This window comes from Mangifera indica, chromosome 1 (assembly GCF_011075055.1).
Source record: "Mangifera indica cultivar Alphonso chromosome 1, CATAS_Mindica_2.1, whole genome shotgun sequence".
Lineage (NCBI taxonomy): Eukaryota > Viridiplantae > Streptophyta > Magnoliopsida > Sapindales > Anacardiaceae > Mangifera > Mangifera indica.
In genome coordinates, this window is record NC_058137.1 from 20,646,861 (window position 1) to 20,660,077 (window position 13,217).

General features: G+C 35.9%; 2 protein-coding genes across 2 annotated transcripts; one reads left to right on the plus strand and one right to left on the minus strand.

The window, feature by feature from the left end:
* The first annotated feature begins 573 nt into the window (after window positions 1–573).
* Window positions 574–2,090, plus strand: LOC123216468 (uncharacterized protein At3g28850). The gene has a single exon (XM_044636875.1). The coding sequence runs from the start codon at window positions 701–703 to the stop codon at window positions 1,832–1,834; it is 1,134 nt and encodes a 377-aa protein (XP_044492810.1). The 5' UTR covers window positions 574–700; the 3' UTR covers window positions 1,835–2,090.
* Window positions 2,091–9,064: 6,974 nt separating this feature from the next.
* On the minus strand, window positions 9,065–11,167 carry LOC123217551. Its single transcript, XM_044638636.1, has 2 exons — window positions 11,143–11,167; window positions 9,065–10,155 (listed from the first exon to the last, which is right to left on the minus strand). Exon 2 carries the CDS (start codon window positions 10,132–10,134, stop codon window positions 9,316–9,318), a length of 819 nt encoding a protein of 272 aa, XP_044494571.1. The 5' UTR covers window positions 10,135–10,155; window positions 11,143–11,167; the 3' UTR covers window positions 9,065–9,315.
* Window positions 11,168–13,217: the final 2,050 nt, after the last annotated feature.

The following is a 13,217-nucleotide window of genomic DNA, read 5'->3' on the forward strand; positions in this document are numbered from 1 at the left end:
AAATGGCAGTTTCACCCTAGGGTTTGGTTTTGAAATCTCTGGCGACTTCTCCGGCTCCGTTGCCGACGGCATCTCCCTGCAATAGAGCCGGAGAGGTCGTCGGAGATTTCAAAACCAAACCCTATGGTGAAACTGCCATTTTTTAAAACTTATGCTGAAAGAAAATTTTAGTTTTTAAAGTTTAGGGGGTAAAATTTGATTCTATTTTAGTTTATTTTTAATATTATAGAGAAAATGATGATTTTACCCTTATCACCGTTAGGGTTTGGTTAAATTTAATCGGCTATGGGTGGGTGTTTGGTGTTTGATGTTTTCATAGTTAAAGGGTAAAAACTTGAGAAAACATCAGACTTTGGGTGGGAAATAGTCGTTTGGCCTAAAATAAAATAAAAAGGTTGTGCGCATTCCGCAAATAAGAAAAATCTGGGGCTTCTGACAATAGTTCAAAAGTTATGAGGCAAAAACATAAAACCAATGAGGGGTTTCCAATAAAATGGCCATCACATTCGAATTTTTGACCGTTGGGGCCCGTTGCAGACAGGATAACGGTTAGGATTCAAATAAGCCCGGAAAAAAAAAAAAAAACCATAACCCCCTCTCCTTGCTGTCTTGTCTTTGCTTCCAATCTCCTTCTTCTTCCTCCTTTAAAAACAACAACGTAAGAAGAGAACGAAACACGCACACCAAACCCACCAAATCAATGGGTTGTGTTTCTTCCAAACTCGTCAAGAAAGAACTCCGCCGCGACATCATCCTCAACAGCGGCGGCGAGCACGTGGTCAACCATGTCGTCTCTCTAACTTCCAGCACGTACGGCGTTCTCAATCTCGATAAGGAACAAAAACAACAACACGAAGAAGAAGAACCCATTAAAGAGATTGTTGCGGAGACGAAGAAGAATGCGCAGACATCGCCGCCTCGCGGAGAGCCAGAAGTCATCAACGCATGGGAGCTCATGGAGGGTCTTGAAGAAGAAATGCCCGTCACAAATAATTCAAAGAAGAGCCCAAAGTCGCGTGCTTTGCTTCGTGGGTTTGCGGATGCTGAAGGGAAAAGTCCATTGAAGTTCTTCAACCAGTTTGGTTCGCCGAGAAAGGTGAAGAAATTTGGAGGTAAAGAGAATAAGGTGCGTATCAATGGAGTGGTCACTGGACCAATTAAATCAGAATTCAGCCCGAGGTCGATCTTGAAAGTGAATAATTTTCTGTCAGAGAAAAAAGGGAGTTATAGTCCTCTGTTTGATCCGGAGCTTGTTGAAAGTTATGAAAGAGAATTATCAGAAGAGAAAGAGCATGTAAAAAGGGTCATTTTACCAACATTTAGCACTCGAAAGGCGAAGATTTCTTCGGATTCTATCCTTGAATCTTTCAAGAAGAAATGTCCTCCGGGCTGTGAAAATGCTGTGGTGATTTACACCACCACATTGAGAGGAATAAGAAAGACATTTGAGGAATGTAACAAGGTGAGGTCCATCATCGAATCACATCAAATACAGATGCTCGAGCGTGACATATCGATGGATTCAGGGTTTAAGGAGGAGTTAAGAGCGTTAATGGAGACAAAAGAAGTGAAAGTTCCAGTGGTGTTTGTGAAAGGAAGGTTGATTGGAGGTGTTGATGAGGTGGTGAAGATGGAGGAGGAAGGGAAATTGGGGATTTTGTTTGAGGGAATACCGACGGCGATGGGCGGTTGTGATGGATGTGGTGGAGTGAGATTTGTGATGTGTATGGAGTGTAGTGGAAGCTGCAAAATTATGGATGAACAGCAGAAGAAAATGGTGAGATGTGGTGAGTGTAATGAAAATGGACTTATCCGATGTCCTATTTGCTGTTGATTTGGTTAAAATTTACGAAATTTCTGGATTGATTTTGAGTTTTTTAGGTGAGATTTACAGTCACTTGTTAGGTGTAGAACAAAGGGCATTTCTTGAAGATGTTTCATATTATTTTTAGGGTTTTTCCTAAATTCCTTTACCACATTTCATCTTGTATGGTGTTGTTTCAAGATATTGTATACAGTTATTGTTTCACTAGGAAATATAGGTAGATATTTCCTATTTATGGAAGAATTATTTGATTTGGTTATTTAAATGTTTCTTTTGTTATTTTGGTGCTTCATTTTTTTTCTCTATTAGAGAGTGTTTTTTTTTTTTAATATATATAAGAGTCATAAATATAAGTATAAATATTGATATATAGTCATGTAATTAATTGGTTGATGAGGTTGCCATGGGTTAATGGCAATCTCACCAACCTAGTGACCTCGTCAGCCTGTTTTTTTTAAAATATATAATTTAAAATTTGAATTAATTATTGATTTTTTCACTAAAAACTCTTTAAACTGTATATTTAATTAAAAAAATCCAACCATTAACAATTAATAATTTAAAATTTAAGTTTATTTTTGATGTTTTTACGTAGATTAAAAAAAGATACTCACATAATATGATAAAAATACAGTAATTTTTATGTGATTGAGTAATATCTTTTACGGATTCACACTCTAATCAATGCAGAAGTATTTTAAGAAGTGTTCAAACTTTGTGACATAAAATATTTACAATATAAAAAATATGATAAATATATATAGACAAACTCATAAAGCGGCAAAAATTTGAGTTTCCTATATTTATACCCATTTTTGTTTCCTTTCTTAATTGATATAGTATTATCGAAAGCTACTTTTAATACTTTCTCTGCAGAAATAGATAATGTAATATTGAAAGGTAAAAAGAAAATGAAATAAATGTAGGGTTTTGGAGTTAAGTGTAAAAGTTAAAACCAAAATGCATTTTCACAATAATAGTATTTTTCATTTGTAGTCGTTGAGCTGTGTCCTTTTCTTTCACTAAATTAACCACGGGGACTCCACCATGTCCGTAGAAAGTAAAGCAAGACAGGCCCCATCAACGGCCTTTTTGCTGATGCGGCATCCAATGAATGGTTCTTCAATTTAATTAGCTGAGCTCTTTCATACTTTCAATTTGACTTTACACGTGTTGCGTTTTCACAACCATTTAAGCATAAAAGCTGTCTCTCTTTCCTCTTAATGGAAGAATTTTGCTTCAGCTGGTGCTCACTATGTCTGGGAAAATGAGAAGGAAACTGAAACTGTAAGTCGTTTTGTTACTTTCAAGTGAAATTTTTAGATTTGCTTAATATTATTTGCCAAATGTCATGTATTTCACATAAAGATTCTAAGGTTACAGAAATTAATTATTGGCATTGAAATTCAATTTGTGAGAATTAAACTCAATTATTAGGTTCTTTGTGTTTTTGAATTTGGGTTTCAGTTTTTCCTCCTATCAGAAATGGTTTTAGGGGTTTAAAGAGTTCCGCAATCTGGGGTTTTAGGGCTGTTGATAATTAAATTATTTATAAATACTTTTATACCTATAAATAAATAAATAAATAATATACTGTTATTGTTTCGTTATAAGAGGGTTTTTTTTTTTTTTCCCTAAGCTTCAAAGATTTTATCCTTTCTATTATAATTCTAATATTTTCTTTTAATAAAAAAGTTTCCCAATTGGTATCAAAACCTCGTGATTGAAGAATAGAACGGAAACTGTGGAAAAAGAAATCAAAGAGTTGAAGGAGCAGTTCCAAAAGTTGGAGGAGAAGCTGTCTGAATTTTCATTCAAAAAATTAGAAGAGACATTTTCGGAATTTTAGCAATAAAAGATATGTTGTTTGTGATTGAAGAGAAAACAGACCACGCCGGTTGAACAGAAAACAGTTAACTCCAATCACCGCCAAAATCAACATTACTACCAGTCCCAAAATAAGCCCCACCAACAGCATGTGACAAATTCTGCAATCTCATATTGCAACAACCTACAAACCGACCACCAAAATACCATCTTTAATTTTTCCTGTCAAGCTACTCCCTTGCAATTTTATCCCGTCAATGTTAACAACACATCTTACTATTCTCCTTCACACAGCCCAGCACCTAACATCATTTTAATCCCCCAAAACACAACATGCCAATTCCACCAACCACTCAGTAAGTTCACTTCTTCGTTCAAAATTTATGGCGACTCCCAACATCTTGCATACAAAAGACTTGAGCTTTCCAACTTTGATGGTCAGGATTCAGTAGGGTGTTTATACCGAGCAGAGCAATATATCAAGGTGCATCATACCTCGCTGACACAATAAGTATAGCTCGCTTTCATCGCCATGGAAAGGGCAGTCGTGCATTGGTTGCAATGGGTAAGGACTCGATCACTAGAAATAGACCTAAAGAGTTCTTCAATTGAACTGATGCAACGGTATGGAGGGGAATAGGCCAATATTCGAATGAGAATTAGCGGCTCTCTGAGCGACAATGACAATGGAGGAGTCCATTCAACAGTTTGAGATGGTTGCGGGATGGTGCTGGACTTGTCGAAACAAGAGTACCAAGGCCTCTTTGTCAACGGACTAACCAAAAAGGTTAAGTTGCCGTTGTGGGTGCACCAACCATCAGAGCTCTGTCGAGCAATGACACAAACCAAAACCTCATAGACGAAATAAAAGGAGAGATGTGTCAGGTTGTGATGGAAGCCTCATGTCCAGAGTTTATTTTCGCAGGCCCAAAACAAAAATCCAGAAGGGCAGCCCACAAGATGATCCAGCTGGAAGAATCACGAGATGCAAGACTGATGAGGATGTTCTGGAAAATTCAGATGAAATGCTGGAAGTGGAGAAAGTGCAACAAGTGGCTGGAAGTGTCCCTGGTCATTTGGAAGGAAATGGGATAGTGGGAGAGGCCAACGTGTGCAGAAGATTGAGCAAGAAATTAGGCAGCCATGAGGAAAGTGGAAGAGAAAGGCTGCCTATAAATACAAGTATGAAGAGAAGAGACGGGGTGAAGAAGACTTTCCAGAGTTGATTAAATTCTTAGGAGTTGTTTGTTAACTTAATTGCTTTAGTGTTTTCTTGCTGTGTCCTTCTATTTGTTGTTGTTCTGTTGCTTTAATAAATTGGATTGTTCTTGCATTGACTGATTTAATTTCTGTAACCATACATTGTGATGCTGTTATTTCCCTTCACATTAAGTATTGAATTACAATTGGTTTGATTTACATTCTGGAAGTTGTGGATCTTATTTTGACACTTTTCTTGTGAGACATATGCTATCTTAAGTATTCTGGAAATCTATCAGGAAGCATTCTTCTGCTGGAATTCTCTGTTCTACAGGTCTGAATTTTCTATTCTACAGGTCTGCAATGGGTTGTCACTCGGGCATCTCAGGTTCCACTGAAGATGGTTATAGCTATACACAATGAGAACTCATTGTGTGATCTTCTTTAATCCCTTCACTAGGGATACGATCAAACTGCCAAGATTTGAGTTGACATGTCAGATTGCTGCTTTTCATGTTCCCAACATCTGCTGGACGAATGAAAACATTACTCATTAAAACACAAGGCTGATGTCTACTGCAGTAAAAAAGGTATAGCTTTCGTGATAAGGATTAAATAAGATGAAAATGGAATCTGGGAATGAATTTGATATGCAGCAAGATAATTCCATTGATCAGATCTTTCCAATTAGATAAACTCTAAAGCATTGAAACTAACAAGGGATATGATTGGGTTTAGCATTAAGCTTTAACTGCTCAAAAACCATGAGTAATAAACACATCAGCTCCTCATATTCAAAGCATAGAGATAAGCCCAAATGAAAGTTAAAAGTTGATTGCAGGAGTGTTTCATTCATATCATCCGTTTCTAGGTGCATGACATGGTAATGCATTTAAAATTCATAGAGGTTATACCAGTTACGTCCATGGCCACTGTCATGGTTGCGTCTTCCACTATTGGAGCTACTGCCAAGCCCCACCCCTGCCATTTCAGGGCAGCAGTGGCGGTGCGTGTTGTTGCATTCCAGGCTGTTGCCTACATTAAAAATTACACCAAGTTCAACTTTAGCCAAGTCATACATATGCAAAAGAACCGTAAAAAGATAAAAATGGCAAGCTCAAGGGAAAAGGCATTATAATTTGCAAGCTAGAAATTAAGAAAGTGCAAAGTTTGAAAAAGAAAACAATAATAATTAACAAGCAGAAATGTTAACTAGGCATGCAACTCACAAGTTACAGATTTAACTATTATATGAAAGGGTGATAGGAAATGACATCATCATGCTAGATATGACCTCGCGATTGAAAATAAAGAAAAGCAACAAGTATAACTATTTTAAATACTGCAGCGGAAGTCAATGTGAGATGAGAAACAGAGGTTGGATGAGTAGTAAAGAAAGTCTAGAGAGCATTGAAATCATGATCCCATAAAACAGAGCCCAACTTTTGTCTACACGAGCTGATAAACCTCCTTTCAAGGCATACTAAAGCAAACAAATTACAACCAAAATGCTTTACATACAAGAGTTTTCATGGGGAGAAGGGTTACAAGATCAAGATTCATATACAATGAAATCTATAGGTAAATCATGTATACTATATAGCCCTTTCTTTTTAAACATGCAAGTAAATGCCATCTCTCTTGTAATAAGAAAAAAAACATACCTATGTATTGAGTGATAAAATCAAATAATGCAATGATTAAGATATGGAGAAAGGAGAAATGAAGGACAAATAACATGAGCTTTATGTGAACTCAAGGTTTCCAATGTTGCAACAAAACAAAAATGGGAGGATAGTGAGAAAATCCAGTAATGATCAAATGATGTATTGCCACTAAATTCATTATTCCACAGATAAAAAACAGATGCCATGGAATTATTTGGAACCTGAGAAGCAGCTAGGCATGTCCAAGGGACCAGCCACAGGGGCATTGCCCGCGCGGCATGTTCTGGGGAAAAAATATATAATATAGTGGGCTGGCTTGCCAAAGGCCCATGGAGGCATGGCCCAGAGAGCCTAGGCTGTGCCCTGGGCCAAACCATTCTGCGAGCTAGCATGGCAGGCCATGCCGAATTCGGCCCAGCACCATCAACGGATGTGTCTAGAAGCAGCAAAACAACATGCATTTCTAGGGTCAACCCAGCACACAGTTGGAGCATTATCGTCAAGCTTAAATTTGGGGTTAGACATTTTTAGTCTTAAGTATTCTGCACATGCATGATTATAATACTCAACAAAAGCAAATTTGCAATTCCAACAGAAATTTTGCAGGTCCTGTAAAGTAAAAGAACTTCAATCAATAGCACATACATGTGAGGAAATAAATTACAAACCACTACTATGAGCAGAGAGCAAAAGATTATAAATAAACAACAGCATAACAGACAACTGCAATAAACTACGTTATAATATTAGCAGAGGCACAATATTAAAGATTAAGATGGACATGCCTTCAACAACTCAATAAAAATGACTCCTGGCCCGATCTTTGTCGCAACCTTTCTCATATTCTCCTCACCCCAATTTCTGGGAACATTGCTAAATACCAATGAACAATTTTTGCTTCGCTTCAGCTGTTGAGCACTTTATCTTTTTCCCCCGCAAAAGAAGAAACTGGCTGTTAAAATTCAGAGGTATTTAGCTCCTCAATGGCATTAGAAGCCAACTCTTTAGTTTTGAAGGTCAGAAAAGCATAACCCTTCGCCACTCCTGAATTTTACTCCTCATTACCTGAGCCTGTCAAAAACATTTTGATCGACTAAACATAGAGCACAACAGACAGACTTTGATATAACCCATTGATCTAATCTCTGTGACTTCTCCTACTGATTCACAAAAGCCCCTCAATTCCGGCTGACATGACATGACTCATGGGCATGACCTCTCCATACACAGCCATGTGTCACCAAAAACTTAAACTTTGACTCAGAAATCACATTCAATCATGTTTATATCATATACTTATAAATAAATACTATTTCACCTTTTAAGACATATATGTGAGTGTTACATAGACAATATATGCAGAGAATTCTCAGATTTATATCAATTTGTAGCAACATGCTCTTTCATTTTCTTATCTTAAACAGTCTAGGCTGAATTTTATCATATGCTGATCGACAACATTCATAATTGCAACTAAAAATGGTTCAGTATGCTAATTTGTTGACGAAAGACCTAATTTGGGGTTAAAAATGAGAGGAAAATACAGTGTTTGATAAAAAAAATTTAAATCAAAAAACCCTCAAGCACAGAGTGCATAGAAATGAAAAAGTATAACGGGGTCTTATATATTAGTAAAAAGATTTAAGTTAAACACCTACGCACACATTATATATGGCCAAAAACTCAGAAAATACAACAAATGTTATATTGAGAGTTTCCAGTGCAATCGCTGTCAATTGGATGAATAGGGTCCAATGGGATTGCTGAACACGGTATCACAGATTTTGATGATAATTCCAGTATAGTTCTTTTCGTATTGAGTTTTTTTAATCACCTACTTGTCATTATTACACTGGAATTGAGACTATTAACAAATGTTGTAGCAGTAATGGTATTTGAAGCACTTAAACATGCAGGGATGAGAGACTTCATTAAATTTTTCTTGACCGTGATAGTCTGACTTTTAGCAATCTCATCCAGTATCACCTCCACATTGTTAGAGAAAATGTGCTTGAATAAAGAAAACGTTGGAAAGTTTTGATATATGCCACTTTTACCAATAACTGCAAGCTTCTTCATCTCAGGGGACTCCTTGTCCTGTCTCATTGTTAATGTAGGTATCAACGTGCTAAGGGAGTCAGCATCCATGGATGGGACACTGCAAAAGCTTATAAAATTTAATTAAATAATTAATCACTGGATTTTTTTCTAACACTGTAATAATTCAATTCTATCTATCTAAACAGCAAATTCTAAACTCAAGTTTAACTGCAGAGGAAATCTATGAGAAGATCGGAAGAGGAAGTTGGCAGGCAAATCCAAAATTATTAATTTAGCTTGCTTATGCTATGTAACCACCAAAAATACGGGTAATTGTCCATATGCAAACCCCAGTTATCTTATGAAACTGTAAAGTAGAACCGGATATGTTCATCAAGATTGCAGTGTATCATGAAATTTTCTGCAAAGGGTCCCCTGCTTTTCCACAAACATTTTTATGATATGACATAAACCATTCATAATTAACATAAATAAAGAGAAGCAGTTGTTCAAAAGTTGATAAGAATTGATGAAAAAGAAGACCAAAGTCTTTTACATTTATTCCATCAAAAGCGCATGGAAATGAAAAAGGAAACACAACACTTGATTAACATTTATTAAAAACATTTAAAAGAAAAAAAACTGCAGACATTAGAAAACACAAATTTCCTTGCTCCAGTTGAAGTTGATGTTCCCTCCACCAATTGTCTCTCCTTTCAAGCACTCTGGATCTCCCATAAGAGATAGTATTATAATTCAGGAGATCTCAATATCATCCTCTGAATCGAGTATTTTCGGGTTACTGTCAGTTTTGATCCGTCTGGTCCCAGACAAAGGCTCACTCATAAAGCTTGTGTTGTTGGAGACCTGGCCTTGAATAGTACCCTCTGAATCCTCATCCAATCTTCGCCTCTTTTCTGGTCTGGAACTAGGTTCCCGATCATTACAAGCTTGCACTGGAGGAATCTCGACTTGAGCTTCATGTTCTTGTGCTGGAGGAGGTTGTTCTTGCTCCGGAGTTGGAGGTTGTTCATTCGGAGCTCTTACTTTTTTTTTTAAGAACCTAGTGCAAAACGGACTCCCCTCAATATGCAGACTATCATTGTTGTTCCGAGGGCCAGAATACGCCCATCCCGTGGATCGCACTAGCAGTCCAATTTCACATCTCCTGTCATTGAGTGTGGCCATTTGGCTGCTTGTGCGGAATATTTTGGTTCTCAGATCGTCATTAACTGTAAGAACAGCTTTTCTTTTCCTAGATGTGGAAAAAGGAAAGCAGTTTTTCGAAGGTTCTTCGAACGTCTGAGTTCCAGCAATCTCATTCAGTATCTCCTCCACATCAGCAGCCAACACTTTGACATCGGCCACCAACACATCCCTGTCAGACTGGGGCTTTTTCTCGTTAATATTTTCGTCGATAGCTCTGATAAAAATCCTCAATTTGCCCTGCCATTGATGCATTGGTAAACCTGGGCAGTTTAGAACAGAAGCTTCGAGGAGATTCAACTTCGGGGACAGCTCGTTCAGTCGCTTCACTAACGTGCGCAGTGAATCAAGCAGCTTGCGTCGCTCCATGAATTTCGACCAGGTTGAGAACTGTCACACAAGAAATTTATGACACTGCAAAAGCTTATAAAATTTAATTAAATGATAAATCATAGGTTTTTTAGTGATTCAATTCTATATCTATCTAAACAGAAAATTCTAAACCCAAGTTTAACTACAAAGGAAATCTATGAGAAGATGGGAAGAGGAAGTTGGCAGGCAAATCCAAAATTATTAATTTGGCTTAGACTATGCTAATGTACCCAACAAAAAATATTAATAATAACAATATATATAAACCTAATTTGCATAGGCATGCAGCAAATAAGAAAATATTTTACATACGACAGACTCTCCACTGATTTCTGAAACGCACCCAACAAAATTTTACTTAAGATTCTGATAAATCGAAAAGAAAGTCTGAGAGTAGTGTAAGATTGAACAAGAGAAAAATGTTACATTTTTGTATTAATAACGTAATTCGACTTCAATTAAGAATTTAAACCGTGTGGACTTATTCTACATTAAGAAATAACACCCCCTGTATTTCTACGGGCGTAGCTGTGTCTTTCTGAGGGAAGGTCCGGCCATCCTTGAATTAGAAAAAATGGATGAAAAATTATTTAGACCTCTCCTCAAAGATAAGTTATTTATATCTACCTTTAATTATAAAAAAATTTGGACAAAAAAATTTATAAATATATTACTTGGTTCACCCTCAGATGGGCATGAAATTAGAATTAAAAGAATATACTTGATACAAAATAAAACTCTAAATTTTTTCCAGCATATAACAGCACTGTAATGAAAGCAGACAGAAAGGGCTCCAGAAAGGCATGGTTTTAGTCGTCTGGAAAGGATGATAGTGATTGGGAAGATACCGATTAATACAATTGTATTGGTACAAAATCCATTATTCATTTAATTCACATTATCTACTCTACTAAAGTGGATTATTAGCTTCTCTAAATGTGAATATAAAGCAACAAATCGATTAGAAAAGATAAAAGTTTATGCAAACACTTGTAATCTACATACCTCAACGCCAAGAGTCGATCAAGCTTGAGAGACTTCGGGAGAAATTTGGCGAGAGTATTTATGATAAAACAGGGAACTTAATATATTTTTATTGTATCAAAAGAAGGCCAAAGGACTATTTCCCACCCAAATTTAGGTGTGTTCTTAAAGTCACATCTGCAAAGTCTGAAAAACTCAAAGTCTCACATATCTGTTTAAAATCTAAGTAAGTAAGGGTTAAGAGAAAAATTATTATTTAACAAAAAAAATTTTAAAAACTAAAGTTTTATTACCTTTACCCCCCTCAATTTGAAAATCTCATAATTTTCCCTCACCTAAAGTTTGAAAAATTAGTATTTCCCCCTAGGGTTTGCAAATCATCATTAGAGACTGCAAACTTCGTCGTCTCCGACTTTGTTGGCTCTCCCTTCTAGATTATCTCTCCCTGCCAATCAAATTCCAAGCATTGACAAAATTGATTTCTTTCAATAAAGATAAAATCATTTTTGTTAGAGTATTTTCTTCTTAGACAAAGACGATTTCATTTTTTTAGATGAAGACAACTGTCGGAGGTCTTAAACGACCATGTCATCTTCATCTGAGACACTCCAACGAATATGATTTCGTTTTCTTCAGAAGAAATTGGTTTCGCCGATGCTTGATATTTAATTGGCAAGAAGAGATAAGTAGAGAGGGAGAGCCAATGCAATCGAAGACAACATCTCCGATGACTATTTGCGAACCCTAGGGAGAAAATATTGATTTTTCAAACTTTAGTAAAAAAATTGTGAGATTTCTAAATTGTGAGAGACAAACATAATGAAACTTTAGTTTTTAAAATTTTTCTATTAAATGATAGTTTTACCTCTAACTCTAACTAAAATTTGAAATAAATAAATGAAACTTTATATTTTTCAAATCCTATTGATGTAACTTTGAGAGTGTACCTAAACTTGAGTGGGAAATAGTCTTTTAGCCATCAAAAGAAAGTTGGGCATCAGGAAACGACTCCATTTTTATTTAATGTTCCTTTTACTGTTTCCATTTGGACTGAGTCAACTGCCGATATAAAAGAGGATGAATTCACTTGATTATATGCTATATCTCGCACAGTAGAGGCCATTAGGGCCTGAGCCGGCCCTACAGTAATACGCGGAAACTAACTATAGCGGATAATTCATTAATTTTAATAAAAAATAATTTTTATATTATAATTATTAATTAATTAATTATAAAAACAGTAATACACCAGACTAATTCACAGGTTTTGTGTTTAGGTTCAAGACCCAATTCGATTTATTATAAGAGTGGATCAGACCCTTATGAATTGGGTCATAGATCAATCTAACCCATTTAATACCTCAAGTCATTAAGAAAAAATTGAATAAAAAAATATTTAAACCAACCCTTAAATTAGAAAAAATTAAAAATAAATTACTTAAGTCCACGGACAAAAAACTTTGACCGTAAAACTTGTCCAATAATTGTCATTAATATTAAATTCATTTTAAACATATTTAATATTTAATATTGTTTTACGCCCTTCTATCTTTTCAATTGACATTACCAATAAAAAAACCTAATCTAGATATCATCTCTACTGCACTAGGGTGTCGAAAGTTGTCACCTCTCTGGCATTGAAACTTGTTTGCTCTCCGACGCGCAAAATCTAGATAGCGACGATTGTTTCGACATCCCCCCCAAGTTCTTATCAATCCATACAAACAAACACAATCAAATTGATATCGATATTATGATATGAATTCGAATTGGGAAGGAGGAAGAGATACAACATCGTTGATTAAAAATCAGGAGGTTGATCGAAACACACAATTTCAATAAACTAGATGACATCGTTTTGTAGCTATCAGTTTTGTATTGTCATTTTGCATTTTGTTTGAATTTGCTTTTAATTCAGTTTTAAGCAAATTGTTACTACAGTAGAAAAGATAGCTCACCACGTGGCTGTTAGTTATGAGAAAGAACCCTTTAAAAGTTGCATGTAACGATTTGGAAATGATGAGAAATATACCGTTTATTATCTTCCTTATTAATTCTCTTTGTTCTCTGTTGGTCCTGTATTAATTTTGTATAAG